The sequence below is a fragment of the Rhea pennata genome, chromosome 9 (assembly GCF_028389875.1).
Source record: "Rhea pennata isolate bPtePen1 chromosome 9, bPtePen1.pri, whole genome shotgun sequence".
Taxonomy (NCBI): Eukaryota; Metazoa; Chordata; class Aves; order Rheiformes; family Rheidae; genus Rhea; species Rhea pennata.
This window is the reverse complement of record NC_084671.1, coordinates 10,555,122-10,573,101: the sequence shown is the minus strand read 5'-3', so window position 1 is coordinate 10,573,101 and position 17,980 is coordinate 10,555,122. Positions and strand designations below refer to the sequence as shown.

General features: G+C 40.1%; 1 protein-coding gene across 1 annotated transcript; it reads left to right on the top strand.

Annotated features, from left to right (window-relative positions):
• The first annotated feature begins 9,075 nt into the window (after positions 1-9,075).
• On the top strand, positions 9,076-16,084 carry AHSG (alpha 2-HS glycoprotein). The gene is made up of 7 exons (XM_062582964.1): positions 9,076-9,279; positions 10,610-10,720; positions 12,376-12,460; positions 13,327-13,490; positions 13,788-13,901; positions 14,485-14,565; positions 15,506-16,084. Exons 1-7 carry the CDS (start codon positions 9,076-9,078, stop codon positions 15,779-15,781), a joined length of 1,035 nt encoding a protein of 344 aa, XP_062438948.1. The 3' UTR covers positions 15,782-16,084.
• Positions 16,085-17,980: the final 1,896 nt, after the last annotated feature.

Here is a 17,980-nt window from a genome sequence, read left to right as displayed (position 1 = left end):
ACATAAGGTATATTCATGTATGGGCCCTCCTAGGCACTTGAGAGTTCAAGTCCTGGCCAGTTTATTCTGCACTGAATGATAATGAAGGCTAACAGAATGATCACTGGCTTTCTTTCCTCAAGGGGAGGCAGGAATGTTGTTGTAGGGATCTCCTCCAGCCAAGAATGGCTTTTGATTACAGAACAGGGAATATGAATGATTCGATTCTCTGTGTACAAATAACCTTTAGCATTTTTTTGTAACAGTCCTTTAGCTCTCCAAAGCACATGTAACTCATCTGTCCATCTGTAGTGGCATTTCCATGAGCCTGCCCCATGTACCTGATTCTTAAGAACTTGTAGGGCTATATCAGAAGTCAAGAGATGAACACTGACAATAGTTGGGTATTTCAGGGGAAAAAATCTCCTTCTAGTGCTCTGTCTCCATCTGTTCCTATGATATACACATAACATTACAAAATAATCTTTACTAGTACTTCAGTTGCATTCAGAAAATGATTTCCTTTGGAAATAGCTACTGCATGAGATTTTAGATTGCAAGAAGATTACCAACTAAAACCTAACAGTTCTTTCAAAAACTCAGTCCTTGACCTGGATCATTATCCTATGATATATCAGAAGCTCCATACAATGAAACAATGTTTTTGTCATGAAATTTGTGGCAAATGGCATCTAATATAATCTTATTGGTGCAAAGTTAATGAAAGATCTTATTTCCTTTTATAAAGTGTCTGGGAATTGTTGCACCATAATCCTAATCAAGTCTGATGCTCCAGTGATAATACACACTTACAACTGCAGCTCAGCTCCAAGTGAATTACAGTGAATTATATAGCAAGATAAATAACAATGTTTGACACAAGTACTACCAACTTTTCTCTTAGGAACTCATGGGTTCCTATGTATGAACTGGACCTCATGTCCCCTTCTAAAGTAAGTAAATATTATGAGTTCCATTTTGTCATTGCAATGAATGAGAAGTGAAACGTTTTCCTCCAGCTATCCCAAACACAGACTTAATTTCTAGACTTCTGTGAACTACAGGATCGTTTCCTCTCTCCTTAACAAATACTGAGATGCAGACAAGAGCTGAGAAGGGCCCAGCTAAAATATTCATTTTCACAGGTGTGTTTTACAAGAAATGCTCCTGGTAAGGAAAGAAGATAATGCTATCCCTAGAGCAGCATTGCCATGTGTGCTTTTAAAGACAGATTAGATGAATACCTGATAAAACAGAAGCAAAGAAGATATATCCCAAAGTCATGGTTTCAGGTGGTTTTCAAATCATTTTGGCTTGTGGGGTCCTAAAAACATTCCAGTGTAAGTGCAGCCCTCTATATAGTAAAGCCAGGTTTAAAAACTTGCTTAATACATTATTACAGATAACACGACAAGAGGCAGCTCTTTAACCCCTGTAAGAATTCAGACAGCTGATAGCCTCAAAGACAAGCCCAGAAATGAGATTCTCCCTGAAGAGGATGATAGAGGTATATTTGTTGGAGACATGGGTGAAGGCTCAGCAGGATACTGGCGGCAGATGGGACATGGTGAGATTCAGGTGAACAGTTGAGGAAGAAGGTCTGGGCTTGGACATGGACTTGCAAACAATGCCACAAATTTGAGCTTGATGTTTTTGTCACTGGGGAACGACTCGAAGAAATGATGGCATAATCAGCAGGCTAGCATTGGGAGTAGGATTAGTGGTCACTGTGCTGGCATGGGCACGAGGAGGTCATCAAAATATCAAAATGAACATTGTGAGCTATACTAACAGAGATTAAATAGATATTTCAGGTATGTTCGACAGGTAGAAGACGGGGATGTAGACCGAGATTTATTGTGTTCAACAAAAGGAGTCAAAGAAGTCCAAGATCCCCTTTAGGAGACATACCTGGGTATCAGGAAATGGGTACTGCCACCAAAGGGAGAAAGAATAGTAATAAGAATAGAAAAATTAGAAATTCATTAAGAGCAAAAATTCTCAGAAAAACAGCAGAAGGAACATGCCAGAGGCAAAAGCTGAGACACCCGCTCTAAAATCTAGCAGCCTCACCAAAGCGGCTCTGTGAGCTCACTTCTCCTGTTCTATTCATAAACCTGTGAGTACAAAAGCAGTAGTCTGCACTATCCAGCTATATGTATGCATACTTTAAAATTGGCTGAATTTAACATCACTGTTAGGTTCTGAATTTCTAGGCAGAATGTAAACAAAGATACATCTCTCTCTCCTTTGACATTACAAGACTTAACAAATTCACACACATATCAGAAGAAAAGGTGTTGATATGCACCTCTTTATACAAATGTGACACTGGATGTTGTTTTTAATCAGCCCATGATGCTTGCATTCACATCTCCCTTTCTTTTAGGCACTAAGGAGAAGGTCACCTGGGCACCTGTGTCTGTTCAGAGTGTTTCACGTTTATTGCTCTTGACAGCTTGGAGTCCCCAGCTGCAGTGAATCTGATGTTGTATAAATTCAACGAGAGCTGTAAGTCTAGCTACTTTGTTGTCACAAAAGTCATTTACACTTTATGTCTGACATGCAAAATTTCAACTTCTTAAGCAAAGATGTCTATATAATTTTTCTCAAATTGCACTAGCTTGGAAAGATCCATTTTCCGTACTGTAAATATGTTATTAATACATTGCCTCTATGTTAGTAAATTAAAATATCTCCCTCATGTTTCTTATCTAGTCCTAGATTTTTAGCCATGTGGCTGGAAGGCAGCAGAAAGAGTGAACAAACAGATGATATAGGGGCATGCAGCAGTATAAAAATCTTCTTGATTGTTTGCCCCACTAAAAATAAACAACTTTTATTAAAAAAAAAAAAAAAAAAAAAAAAAAAACTCTCACCTGTCAGAATTATGTAAATCTCACTGGGGCATTGATTCGGTTCGTCATGCCCCTGAGGCAGTGTTCCAAGGTGAGAGAGCACATCGGTTTGCCAGCCTCCCACCTGCCATTCCCCAGCTCTGCCTGTAACAGCACGGAGCCTCCTGTCACTTAGGCCAATAAACATCCACATGGAGACATACAGGCCATTTTCAAGCAGTAGCCCAACATAGGTAGGTATGTTATGTTCTTAGAGGTGCTTTTTTTGTTTAACAAATAAAGAGCTAAAAACTGCCACAGGATAAGACTGTACAGCTCTTTCTACTGATCTCAGTGGAAAAAGCACTCACAGTGCCAAGAGCGAACTTGGTTTCTCACATCAAAAATATGTCATTGCAGCTGAGCATGTGGGAATCCAGAGAGCACAGCAGGCTTCCCTAACACTTGCTACTAAATTTCAGGATTCAACTCAGCAAGGGAAGATAACATGCAGAGTTATCATGTGGAGTTATCCATCAAAGAGACTAACAGCATCATAGGACATGACAGCATCCAGACCAATTGTGCATTTACGTCTTCTAAAGTTGCTGTAAGTAGAAGGAATTAATGTGGCATGTTTCAATTTGCCTCTTTAAATAGGGGCCATGTGTCTGTGGATAGTCTGGTAATGCCAGAACAACCACTGACTCACATGGTAAGTGGAGTTTAAATTCACTTAGGTTGACATGCTGTTCTCCGGGACGAAAAGAGGTCAGTTTGACCACAGGGTGTCTGTTTGCTCAGTGAGAAACACTGTTTCTGCTGCCTAGTCCCCTCTTCGCTCTTGCTGTTCAGCTCTGTAGTCTCTTCCTAGGTATCCTGCCTCTATTTGTTCTAGATTCTGATCAAGGTGAACATCCATAATAGCTGGAAGTCCTAACTATGGCATAAGGACATAAAGCTAACTGCCAGTGTCTGATTTCACAGTTGCCTCCCATCCATCTCCGACACAGCTTTCCCACACCCGTCAAATCGCACAGGCATGATACTGAGAGAACCATGACGTGCCTGTAGGGCTGAAGCAAAAATATCCCATTGTCAAGAGTTGCATGGCAATATAAAAAACTTTGACCTTGATAAAAGGGTGAAAAAGTATAAAAACTAAGGAAAGGGAGTTTAGACATCAGGCCAGCATAATACAGGGTAAAAGCCATGCAGAGGCTTGAAAACTTTCATCTCAGAAAACAGTTATTGTTACTAGCTGCAACATCAAAACACATGGCAGAGAAAATGAGGAAATGGGAAGGAGAATTTAAATCAATCAAAAATTTCACTAAGACAAAACATCTTATATAATCTTCCCACTGGGAAGAAAAGGAGAATAGACTCTCATGTAACAAATGCTAGTTATGTCACTTAATGTACTTCTGGAAGGCACTCAAGTATTTCAGGGGCACAGACAATAGGAGAATAAAATAGAACAAAGCAGAACAGAACAAAAATAGATTTAGTTGGCTTTGCTGGTCAAAAATTAGAATTTCCATTGCATTAAAAAATTCAGATTTCTGAACAGCTTTTCACATCTTTTGAAAATGAGTCTAATTTTCATAGAGAAATTCCACCAGATAAAATTTCTCTGAAATAATCAGTACTAATTTTTGAAGCCCAAATTTGAATCCTCTCAGTCCAGCTATACTTCTAGTAAGTCCAAGAATTCCTTTTATTGAGAGGCATCTGGCTTCCCTGACTCTTAGATTTCTCTTATGTTTTGAATAGATTCTTCTACCCAAGGATATCAAAACATTTTATAAAATTCAGCGAGTCATTTCAGTGCACAGGAGCGAAATGGAAAAAAGTTATTATTTCCATTTTACAGTTAAAAAAAATAAACAGATTGAGGTCAGCAAAGTTCAGTGAAAGGGAGATCTAGCTGGGCACTCAAAACTAGAGGCTCCTGAAATAGGTGCCACTTCTGCACATTTTATTTCCCACAGTAAGAAATCTCTCAACTACAAACACTACAGTTATGGTATATGATCAGCCTTCCTTCCCTTAAAGACTGTCATACTGAAAAAAAAAAAAGAAATACATTAAAATATTTTTAAATTAACATACAATGTTCTACTATTACAGCTGGGCAAAACTACTCAGACTTTACTGACTATTCTGCAGCCAGAAAATTCGGCTATAGGGACACTGTGGAGATCTGGGACTGCAGTGAACCTAAGTCAACCTATATTTGCATGTTTGCCCATGTGGTGGAAAGGTGCCAATAAGGTTATGTAAATCAATTAGTCTGAATTTGTCATTATTTTTTTTTCTCCAGACATTTATAGATTTTCATGTACTTTATGCCGATTATACTATCATTTAAGAAAGCAGTATGTTGCCTGGACAAGGCAGGTCACTTTAACCGTATGACATTTCTCTTGCAGATATTTTCTTTCTTTAGCATGCAGGTTTCTGTGTAGGTGACGGCTCCATAGAAGACAGTCTTGATCTTCCAATATCTTGTGAACTCTATGATCCAAAAGTAATGTACTTAATCAAGTGTAAAGCAAGAGGTGATTAAATTTTGTAGTACTGTACAATGCCTGACTGCTCAGAAATGCACCTTTTGATGTGGTGCAGAGAATTGGACCAGTTCTGTCTGCTTCACCAAAAAATGACATTTTAGTAGTTTGAAAAGAGAGCCTCAGAAATCCCCACAAGTGTTTAACTTTGATCTGAAGCTTTAAAAAGTTGATATTTATCTGTTTGCTTGTTTAATTTGTTTGAGTTTAAAGCTCAGAAAGGTGTCAACTTGACAATTTGTGGAAGCAATTCATTGCCTTCCTTCCAGATCAGGTTGAGCAGGGGCAGCAAGATTCTAATGCAGCACTAGTTGTTCTAAAAACAAACAAACAAACAGCAGCAAAAAAGAGAAAGCAAAAAACAAAACCATCAACTCACCTTTCCATTGTGGTTTATATAAATTATTAAGAACTGAGATTCAGTGGAGCCTCAGTTCTTGAGCATGGAATCAATACTGCATTTTATATAACAAGGGCAATAAACCCAACTTGTTCTATTTCCATCACACTGAAGCCTTGTCAAATCTCTCATGCAGCCTAATTTCACTAGGGCCAAAGCCTAACGCTACTGATGTGAAAGACTGTTGTTCACTTCAGTGGGGTTGAGATGTGACCTTCTGTCCAGGAGCCTGTGGAATTCAGTTCATTTTTTGTGCTGCAAAAACTATTTGTAGGCACTACTAAAGGCTGACTTTTTACTGTGTCCAAGGCAAGAAGAAGTGAGAATAGATCTACACTGAGTTAAGTGAGAAGTTATTTCTGCATTTGCTATCTCTTGAGTGAAGCTGCCAGTAAAGGGCCAGTCATGACAGGACACAGGACTGCAGGGAGCTGACACCAGTAAGCTCATTTCCAGAGGGGAATAATTAGGCAGATCTGTGTCAGTCTGTGTCCAAAAGGTGAAAGACTTCTTTTCATATTACCTGTACTCAAACTATATGATTGCACTTTTAAATTCATTCCTATTTAAAAAAACAAATCACCACTTCCTCACACACATCTTAAGACTCCCCCAGAAATGCTGCCACAGACATTCTGCATTGCATTGCTGCCTCTGATGACCGTATGGGCACATTTCTGATCCACTGCATTCTAGCAAAGAAAGCTCCAACAGGCATCAAGAGGAGAAGGTCTTGGGTAAGCCTACAGAAGACCCGAGAAGTGTGGTGCACTCCAAAGTATTTCCCTTTCATCCTGCTTGGTAAGTGGAATGCTAAATGTGAGTGGCAAAGGCAAGGGAAGAAAGAAGATAATAAATCCTGTTTGCTATTTGAGGTTTTAAAGTTGTTCTTTGAAAACAGAATCCGAAGTTGACTGAACTGGATTGTGTAACACATTTACCTATGAGAAAACTATGAGACTCAGTAATGACCACACTTAATTTATAAATAAAAGGCTAAGTCCTTCCCTGGTGAAATTAAATATCACACAGGTGAAGACCAATTCCAGCCTGCACCTGTTAGAAATTTAGCCTACAGTTTCATATCAGAAAAGTGAAAAGGAAGTTATAATTTCACAGGTTAGCAACTGAACTGCAGGTTAAAAATAAAGAGTAATATTCTAAATAAATTTGTAACAATTCAAAAGACACTTACAGAGAACACTCAGAAGATGTTTGGGGACACCAGTTTTCATCCTTCAAGTGTTCCAGGTAGGCCAAACAAAATCAGAAGACAAATGATCATCTGCATGACAAAACAAATGCCTGAACACCTGACATCAAATGATAGGAAGAAATGAATCATTCTCAGAATCTTTTTTGTTTTTTCTTAAAAGAGAGAGGAAGAACTTTCTTTTCCCCAGGAATTTCTTCAGTATGCAAATCCTACTATCCAGAGCTTACTCCACGCTACATACAGCTCAAGGGAATCATTCCCAATCTCTTTAGTCTCTTCCAGATCTCCTTCCTCATCAGTTAGTCTGTCCAAGGGAAACATTTCTGTTTATGTTCTTTTCTACATTTCCAGGTTCTAGAAAAGAGAGGCAATGACTCAAGACTGCTTTCTCCAAGGAATTTCTAGCCCCACTCACACTATTGCATGAGCTGAGAAGTACTTAGCTGATGTGAAAACTAAATATTCTGAAGTCCTTCTGCTCATCTCGAACCTGCAGCTAATTCTTGACCTCCTTGAAAATGACAACAGAGATTCATACATTTTAAAGCCAGAAGGGACCTTCTGCCTGGATCAGCAGCATAACACAAATCATAGAAACTTACTGTGAAACCCCTGCAGGAAAAACTTTTCTTTTGGTTGAGCTAGAATCTCTCTTTGAGAAAAATACTCTGTTTCAATTAAAGATCTTAAATGGTGGAGACATCCTGGAAGCCGTACTCTGCTCCATAGAATCTTTTTGTTATCCAGTTACAGTTTTGTAAATGCATAAACTGTGAACGTAAATGTGAGCTGGGGACCAGCACTCCCGGGCAGCTTTCTAACTGAACGACATCATCTCTAAGCAGTGGCCACACACTTCTTTATTCCCATCTCTCTGGCATTTTCAATGCTGAACTTCAAAGTGAGGAGAGGTGATTGTTCAAAAGCAAAGACAACCCACACTCTGGAAGCCAGGGCATTGTTTTAGGATGAGCGAGATTTGAATCTCATTTCCCACTTATTAGGAGACTGTTTCAACTATTAGACTATTATGTAGAGTCATCATTACCTGGTCTGTTTTGAACGGCCTTTAGTGCTATCAGTGTGCATTGGACGTGCTCAGAGTTCACCTAGCACACAAAATAGGGGGATTTAAGCACAGCAGCACTCAGTCCATGGAACCCACATGCCCTTAGATGGAAAATGCACTTTGGTTTGTTTAGCTCAGCTGAGCAGCACAAAATCATAATGATAACTGCCTAAGTGGATGCTCTGGGATTTTTTGGCATGCTCTTCTAGATTCAAGCAGCTAAATTTCCTCTAAGCTCCTCTTAAAGCACTTTTGTGTTATTCAGTATCTTATTCCAAATCCCACAATCTGTACACCATATTCCAGAAAAATTTCAAAACCACACCTGCTCTATAGAGTAAAATTAGAATCACTGAACAGGAATTATTGGAATTATTTTGATTATGTCAGGGAAACAGAGAGCTGATACAAAAGGTTTAGAAACTATGTCTCATCACCCATTCTAAACGAACTCAGTTACAAAAGTTGCTATATAATTAAATTCACTATTGAATGTGAACCTTAGATCTGATCCAAATTCCATTTTCTAATTCATCATGGTACTGATCTCCCAATTTAAACTGGTATCTGGAGAGATTTGGGGCCTAACAGAATCTGCCTTGCTTACAATAAAACTTAATTAAGTCTGGCATCTCTACAAGTTTAACAGTAGGATTTGTTTTCCTCTTCCATGTACTGTAGTTGGTTCGCAGAAGAGTTTCTAAAAACTGTCTTACATTTTTGCTGATGCTTTCTTCTTTTTAGCAGACTTTGCAATGTCCTACCTGATAAAATTTACTTTGGCTAATATTAATCAGTCAGCTTGATGTCCTAACATTTACTTTTCTCTTTTGTTGTTTGCAATGCCTGCTTGGAACTGGGACAAATATCAGACATGCGCTCATGCAAAGTCTGTGGTGATGTACTATATAAATGAGACCCCGGTTCTGGCTACCTAGAAACCATCTGAACAGTATTCTCAGATTTTTATTTCTGAAAGGGACCAGTTTTCCTCAGGTGCTATGAAGGTGCTAGTAGCTTTAATACTGCTTGTTCAGCTTCCAATCCACAAAGCTGTACCAGCAGCTCCCCCCGGTCCCTTGGGCTGCGATGACCCAGAATCTGAAGCAGCAGCTGAATTTGCTGTGAATTATATTAATAACTACAGCCATCACGGATACAAGTTTGCCTTAAACAGAATTGAAAATGTCCGCGTGCTACCCCAGGTAAGTGAGGAACTTGCAGGCAGAGCACTGTGTTAAAACAGGGAAAGTTTGGAAATTACCGACAATCCCAGCAGAGGGCTGCATCCTCACATGAGGGAAATCAGCATGGCTCCTCTGGCATAAATGGGGCACTGCCACCTCGTTGCTGCTGAGATCCGGCTCGCTGGAATGTATCTCTCAAAGAACAGAACAGAGGGGGAGAGAGAAACGTTCAGGTGTTTTTTATGCAATGATAGAAAGGGCTTAGTTTACAAATGCAGGATGCTGGTTAGGGCAGATCATTCAAAGTGCTGATTTGTGAACCCAGTAGCTGATCTGGAGCAAAACTGTGTGGATAACCTTTGTGATGCAGGTAAAATTGGCTAAACGCATAGTCATCCTAATTCCATGCTATCAGTGATTTTGTGGTAGGTATGAATTTGATCTAATATGTCATTGGGCTGACAAGGAAACTGGATGGAAATAACTATGGCTAGTAGTCTCATTTTCACTAAGATCTATTTGCATCATTCTGATAGTCCAGTGAGACTACAGAAGTGGTCAAGGATACAACATAGGTACACATTCAGAGCCTTGGTTTTCTCAAAACAATGAAAAGGGCCCCAAATATTAACAAAAATAAAGCTTCACGGCTATTTTCTGTTTGATATGAGAGTGAGGATGTCAATGACATTTACAGGAGAATAAAACAGACAGTAATGAGATTAGAAGTCTACCCACAGTATTTACACAAAAACACTGGCAACACAGCTTTGCTCATACTTAATAGTTTTACAATAAAATAACTCCATTGGTTCAAATGGGATCACTTGACTTGTTCTGGACATCCTTATACGTACCTCCAAGCTGTAGAGTCATTTTCAGAGCTAGGAAACCTCACTACTATCCTTCCACTCACATGTCTGATGTTATAGTTGAAAAGATGCAACTACAACCATGAACCATGTCACAGAACCATGGAGTCTGTTCATCAACAAAAGCAGCTGTTTTTTTTTAAAAAAAAAAAAAAAAAAAAAAAAAAAAAAAAAAAAAAAACTACCCAACAAGACAAAATCAAGTTAACTCAGAAGAATTTGCCCACTACATTCACGCTGGACTTTCTAAAAATTACGGGCCGGTTCCTTAGCTGGCAAAAAATTCATGTGACATCAATGGGACTTCGTTTCTTACAAAGTTACATAGTAAGGATCTGCTCCTGATACTGTTACTCTAGAGTATACCTGGAGCTATCCAATGGCAGTCAGCAACAGAGATCACAGTTCAGCCCCAGAGGTGAGACCTGGTGATGTTCTGTGAAGTAATTAATATAATTTCTGTGTTTTTCTTCCAGGGGCTGAATAACGAGATATTGTTTCTTGAACTTGACTTATTAGAGACTGAGTGCCACATCCTCAACCCTACACCTCTTGAAAATTGCACAGTAAGGAGCTTCACAGAACACGTGAGTATCTAAAACTTCACTAGCTTTGTGCAAAAAATGCAAGTTCAGTAAGTTGGTGCTAGCAGCCTCTCTATGACCAGCTTTAGATTTGCAAGCTCAGGTTGCAAATGTTAGATCACTCTAACAGTCTATAACCATTGTCACCTGTAACTTCCCTGCTGCTTTAGTTGCCTTCATGTCATACGCTCTTTCTGTAGCTGCCCCAAAGAAAATAAACCTGGGTATCTTCTCCACTCATTCCAGCATCTCTCCTCCAAAGTTTTTTTTTCCCCTCTATGCTGTAAATGGAAAAGTCTCTGTGTATTAGTGTAGGAGATAGGGAGGATAACGGGATAATTGACAGCATAGTTCCTCAGCAAAAGAATTTTTTTAGCACACATGAGGAAATTAGTGTTACTGTTGTGTCTGGCATGGTTAGTCTATATGAACCAAATCAAAGAGTTCAGTGTGTAGAAATCAGGAAGGACTGCGGGGTAAACATCAAATAAGACAATGGTGTTGCTTCTTTCTTCCCGTCATAGTGAAAATTTAGCCCCTTTGCACCAACTCTTCTTTCTCACCAGTTCCGTGTCCCTTCAGCTTGCTAGACTCTGGGATTTCCTCCCTGTCTTACTGTGTGAGGAGGACAAGTTACTGCTGGAATAACATTTCACATGAAGTTCATGCATACTGTAGGGCCTTGTCTAGGGGCTAAGGGCTCCAGATTCAGCTCTCCACCGCCCACCTAGATGCCACTGCCCTGTTGCAAACTGTAGACAGGGAAAGCTGTGAACTAGTGCTAACCACAGCTTTCCCTTGCCAGTGTGTGGGCTGTTAACTAATGAAATTACATCAAATCTGGCCACCAGGAGAACTGGCAGGAGAACTATTCCCTGCAGATAGGGCTCTGCCCTCAGAGTAATGCTCCACTGGAATTTATTGGCCCCTGAGTATTTTGGTCTTATGCAAATACTATCCACTTCTGAAAAGCTTTCCCTAACCAAAGCAGTGAAGTGTTGTCTGAGCACTGGCAGCTTTGCTTTCTGAGTGAAAAGAAGAGTAAGAAATCATCAATTTAGTTTCCTCTTTCTAGAAAGGGGACCAATTCACAGAGCTCAAGACTAAATTTGAACCATAATCCACCTTGTATTCACCAGGGTTCAGATCCCACTTTCCATGTAGGGGGAGGGAACTCTAACTGCTCCTTCTTGCCAGTGACTCCAGCTTTGCTTTGACATCTCTTCCCCCTTTGGATTGTGCAGCTTGCAAGCCAGCTCCCGCCCAGGCTGCACACTCTGCTGTTACCATGGCCACTGACCAGCAGAGATTAGGCAGAATGTTATCAAACCGCTCTGCAGAAAATCTTAATTCAGGAGTATTCCTATTCTTTGCTCTTTGTGAGAGAAGGACCTGAACTACGCATCTATAATACGGATACCCCAGCAATTCCGATACTTTTGAGATCCAGATTTGGATCCAAATTTCACAGGTGAGGTCTGCCTTTTACCAAATCACAGACATCAATAAAAGCCTAGCATGTCCTTTGTAATCAGATCGATTTTGCCTGGAACACTCAGCCAGGACCCATTCTTTTAAATTCAGTAGTAGTCACCTTTTTCAGAAATTCCTCTTTATCTTAATGACTAACCCTTTGATCTATCTTTACCTCTCTCTAGGCGGTTGAAGGTGATTGTGATGTTAAATTGCAGAATTTGGATGGGAAGTTATCTGTACTTGCCAGTAAATGCCACTCACATGCAGGTAAAGACTTTGATCTTTAGGTATGAATCTGGTGGCAGTGGTTACAGTTCACTAGCCCTTCTGACTTCAAGCACTGCAAGTGCTATGTGTAAATATGACATAAAAAATTACAGTTAATCAGTTTTCTAAATCCAGATGTTTTGGAAGTCTTTTTTCCCTTGTTTTATTTCACTCACTTACAAATGTAGTGAGTCCTCACTTACAAAGAGAGAGGACTCTCTTTGGTCCTCTTTACTATGAGAGTTAAGATTTGGTAAGACTAACCAGGGAGAAGTTCCCAGATTTGACATAGAGATGGCTGGTACTTAATGAGTTTAGCCTCCAGAATTTGATTTTTTGTTGGCCTGAATTTGCTAGAGCTTGTTGAATTTACTAGAGCTTATTTACTCGTCCCAAAATTTTCAGTGTTGGACATGGGAATCATTATTCTGCATGCTCTGTATGAGATTTCTTAGGTATTATTTTCAGAATAGGTGGCTGAATGAAACAACACACTCATGCACACACAGTTCCAATAACTTAAAACATCTCAATTTTTCCACTATTCTTCGTGTGCGCTGAGACATGCATCTTTTCACTGGTGTCACAGATAGCTTGCCAGAAAAAGAACTGATTAAAACCTGAGTAAGAACATTCAAAATGAGTTCCTGCAGTCCATGATATTTTACCTCGTATAAATATTTCAGGACTTCAATGGCAAAAGTTTTGTGAAATACTGCCACCTATCTGGCACAGCCAAAAATCCTTTCCGCTATAATTTGAGACAGACCATGAAACAGTGTTTCACATCACTGATTAGATCTACAATGTCTTCAGAAATAACCTATAATCTGATGAAAACATAATTTGTCTGGTTCCTCCTGTAGACTCAAATGAAGATATTGTCCGAGTCTGCCCTGACTGTCCGCTCCTGGTAAATTTAAACAACACTCAGGTATTAACAGCTGTTACAGCTGCACTCAACTACCACAACAGCAAAACTGCTGATGCCTACCTCAAACTCCTTGAGATCGGAAGAGCCAGAATACAGGTAACTCCTAGAATTAGGGCTATCCTTACATGTAAACAGAATATTTCTTCTAGGGTAATTGTCCAGTGTTAACTAGTTGGTTTTGCGAACAGAATTGGCTAGCTTTAAAGTACCCTAATGAATTGCTCCTGATTTCCCAAGGATTCTGTGTCCTCTTAGCCACAATTCCCTCTGACTTCAGTGGGAGATGCTGAGCTAGAAACCAGACTTCTTAGAACACCTGCCTTTTATCTTTTTCTCAGCAGCTCTGCAATTTCACACTGCAAAGTCTGTTAAACAATATTCCTGTTTTATCAGTATGAACCAGTGCACTTGGTCTTTGTTGAGTTTGCTGTGGCCGCCACAAACTGCTCAGCAGAAGAAGCTAAAGATAACGTGGATGCCTGTCAGCTGCTGCCTGACAGTCAGTCTGTGAGTATGCCAGCACACCAGTCCTGATCCAGCCATTTCAAGGGCAGAAAAGAGGCATGCTCTCATGCACTTGCCTTTGTACAGGAATAGACCTTTGTGAGGACAAAAGTGTATACTGTGACTGTATACTGTCATGGTATGCTTTTCAATATGTAATTTTCTAAAGCTGTATCACTACTTTCTTTTCTCCTCGATGTATCTGGAGATCCTAATGCATTTTAGTATATTTCTAAAAGGCTGAGGCCAAAAGTGTCCTTAACAAAAAATATTTTAAATAAACAGAGTATATATTATTATTTATTCTTCTTAATATGTCCATCTGAGAAAATCAGGCTCCTTTGTATTACGCAGTATACAAATATATAACAAAAGGATAGACTCTGCCCAACCTTCCTACAATGTAAGTTCTTGTGAACTATACTGTATACTTTATTATGCTAAAATTATTCTTTTGTATCTAATTAAATCAAGTACAGGTAGTTTTCATGAGTGGGAATCTTTCTTAATACACTAAAAATAAAAACTGTAATGCAGATCACTTCTATTTTATAACTTTTCTCTTGACTATGTGCTGTTTTGCCAGAATTTCGGTTTCTGCACAGCAACTATGGCAATACGACCCTTACAGGACCTCCAAGTAGACTGCAAACTTTACGGACATCAGGTATCAACTCTCTAGATATTAGCATCCCTTTCCAAGTACTCCAACCTACTAGTATTATTTGAAGCAATCACCCCAAGTTTACCTCTTTCACTGTAGATTAGCTAGCTATCTGTGATAATTTACAAGGCTAACCTTGTATCCCCCCCCCCCCAAAAAAAAAAAAGAAAGAAAAAAAAAAAAAAAAAAGAAAGAAAAAAAAAAAAAAAAGACTCCTGGCTGTCCTATGGATTTATGTGCCAGGAATTCAGTCATCTGTATCATCCCTGCTTGACACAGCTCCTCCTTCCTAACCATCTGGGAACTTTACCTGCCCGGTAGGGCAAATGGAACCAAATTCTGCTCAGCTAGGGGTAGAGCTAGCTAGATGTAAAACATAATTGCGTCACGGTGGTGGATGAAATTAGTTGAGGGCTTCTTCTCATATTCCTTAGACCTGACTGAATTCAGGTGCACTGCTATAGCAAGGATAGGGGACATCTATGCGCACAAGGCCTGAGCAGTAGCCTGGCATTTTGGCCTCCTTTTGGTCTGAGATGGGCTAACTGGTGGCTGAGGACTTCCTATGGACCAGAACTCTTGGTAACAAAATAGTAACAGTAGCTGTCTACTGGGTGTACAAAAGAAAGAATACAGATTGGGGGAGCAGCTGTGTTTGAGTGTTTCACCAGCTGCACAGGATGCACTGGAAGTTTACACAGCACAGAAGCTGGTGCTAATGATACACTGGATATCAAAGATGTGCTTCTGGGCTCCTGCCTCTGTGTTCAAATTCAAATCAAAACTTCCCTGATGGTCAGGAATATTTAGCTCTTGGCTGGGGGGCTATGTCTATTTAGAAGCAGGATACTTAGTAATATAATAATGATCCACATACAATAAACTCCAAGGCACTGAACACACACACACACACACACACACACAAACTGTTTTTCTTTTTCAGCCTGGAGTTATCTATCAGCCAGGCCAAGATACATCAGCAGGACTGCTGCCCAGTGTTGTACAAGGCTTCACAAACCATAATCTCAGGCTTTCCCACAACAACCCTGTTGCGTCTGAATCCAGCTCTTCAGAATTTCCTACTTCCGCGGTAGCAGCGAAGTCTGTAGTAAAAAGAACAGTTGGAGAAGTTGCTCAGCATGACAAAGTAGCTCGTCCAGTTGGCTTTGTGCCTCCTCCTCCTCCATGCCCCGGAAGGATCCACCATTTCAAGATATAGGCTGTGTTACAGACACAGAAAGCCAGCTGACTGAAGGATCAGTATGCAGCAGCATCACCAACACACACAGAATACCAAATGCAAACAGCTGAGAACACTTGAATCTTTGAGCCCCACTGAGTTTCACCTTGCAGATAGCATAGCAGCAGCCAGGATCTTGCAAAGGCCTGCTTCAAAATGCAGGGAACTGCAAAATATAGCAGTTATTTTCTCCACACACATGGATACTCTAGTTAAAACACAGAAAATATTGTTTCAATGACACTGTTGAGCTGTACAACAGTTGTAGCTTTGTGATAGAGACACCAGTCCAAAGGTTACTTCACAATAAAACATTCAGCAGAAATGCTTTGTTACCTTATATCTGTATATATTTTCATTTAGTTGTCAAGCATCTCCTTCATGGCATTATGAGTCATATTCTGGGCTCTGCTTCAAAAACAGTAAGCTCCTGCACTTCTCATCAGCTTCACTGGGATGTGTGGGTGCTGAGCACTGCAGAAAATCAGGTCAGTCCTTTCTTTTGATCACACATCAGAAACACTAAAAAAGTGACAGGCAAGAAATGCTTTCCTCCTTTTCACCTTAGTGTATCCTAGCATGTACCCACTTTCAGTATCCACCAAAAGTACCTCACTACTTCTGGATATGACATAATGAACAATAACAGCATCGATGCTTATGGAAAGAACACAGAATCAGGACATACTCATTCCAACATGGGCTGAAAGCACCAATACTTCCACATGCGTCTTCCCTGTCTTCTAGCATATACACAGGAGTAATGTGATCATGGGATGCACACGAGGAAATACCAGTTCAAAGAAATAAAAATGTTATTTGGACACACATCTAATGCAGTGGAACCCAGACAGTGATGGCAATTTACCATTGTACTAATCTCTCTGTCTTTCTTAAGAGACATGTGTTAGAGACAAAATCTACTCTAGGCAGAGCAGGAATAAGGGACAGGGGCCAGAAGGATCTTTACTGCCAGACAGACTGGAATTCTGCAGGCCCAGGGGAGCAGTCTCAAATACAGTCATGAATCTTTAACTAGGAACAGCGCTTGCTACAAGATAATTATCAGGCAGCCAGCAAAACCTGCAGAACACGTCATTTCTGAGCTATTTCAAATAACTTATTCTGCTTTCTTAGCTACCGTCATGCAGCATTCAGTAAGCAAAAGAACTAATATTTGCTCTTCGTGACAGTGCAACAGGTTGCTATACAGAAGGGTTCTGCTCTGCTGTGTGAATGGGGGACGGAAAAGCCATATGCACTTACACCAGTGCTTCAGCTGGTGTGTGGAGAGCAAAGAAAGAGGGACATCAGCCCAGACTCCGTGAACCACAGTCTCACACTATGGGAACATACTGTTGACCAGCTCTCCTCACTGAGGCAGCAAGCTCATTTTTCAAGAACATGCTGTGTTCTTGCAGGAACTATATTGCAGGCTATCTCAATGTTGCGGCCTATCTGACAAGCTACTGTCAGGTGCTTGCTCAGTGGTTTCTTGCTTCTCTGTGAAGCGGTGGCTCCAGTATATTCAGCATGCAGCCATTTGTTTTAAAAGTGCTAGTACAGTGCTGTGCAAAGTATTAAAAGTGGTAATGTGGACAGTCCCTACCATCCCAACCCACTGTATGGGACAGCATATAAACTGTATGGGTTTAAAGAAATGATTATTATTTTGATTTGTGTTACTACCAGAACTTCAGAAACATCAGACTGGCTTTTTAATTCCTCAAGAGTAATTACTTTTTCTAGCTTTTGGATTTTTAAATACAGGAGTTGCCTTAGACAAACCACAAAAAGTGTACTGTGTATAGTAAAATGGGTATTAAGTTACAAAGACAGTGTTTCCCAGGCTCAGAAAATTCTCCCTTTGATGGCAGAAATGGCATGTTTATATTAAGAATTCCTGCTCACGGGGATCTCTGAACTCAAAAAATGCTGCATTCTCTTGTTGCATTTTCCAACCACACAAAACAAGGGTATGTACGTTCGCAGCCTCCAGGCTTCACAGATGTTTTGCTACACCTAGCCTAACTGCTCCATTTTCCCCTAAAAATAAAAATTAAAAAAAAGCAGAATTGCCCTGTGTTCTCTCTTGCAATTACAGCTAGAAACTGCACCTCAGCTCCTTTCTTCCTAACACTTGCCCTCCTAAGGCATATTACATTTTCCGCCACTAAA

Coding starts and splice junctions, on each gene's coding strand:
- AHSG (XM_062582964.1), top strand. CDS start 9,076: ATGAAGGTGCTAGTAGCTTTAATACTGCTTGTTCAGCTTCCAATCCAC. Junction 13,902..14,484: donor TGCTGCCTGACAGTCAGTCT/GTGAGTATGCCA, acceptor CTGTTTTGCCAG/AATTTCGGTTTCTGCACAGC. Junction 14,566..15,505: donor GCAAACTTTACGGACATCAG/GTATCAACTCTC, acceptor TTTCTTTTTCAG/CCTGGAGTTATCTATCAGCC.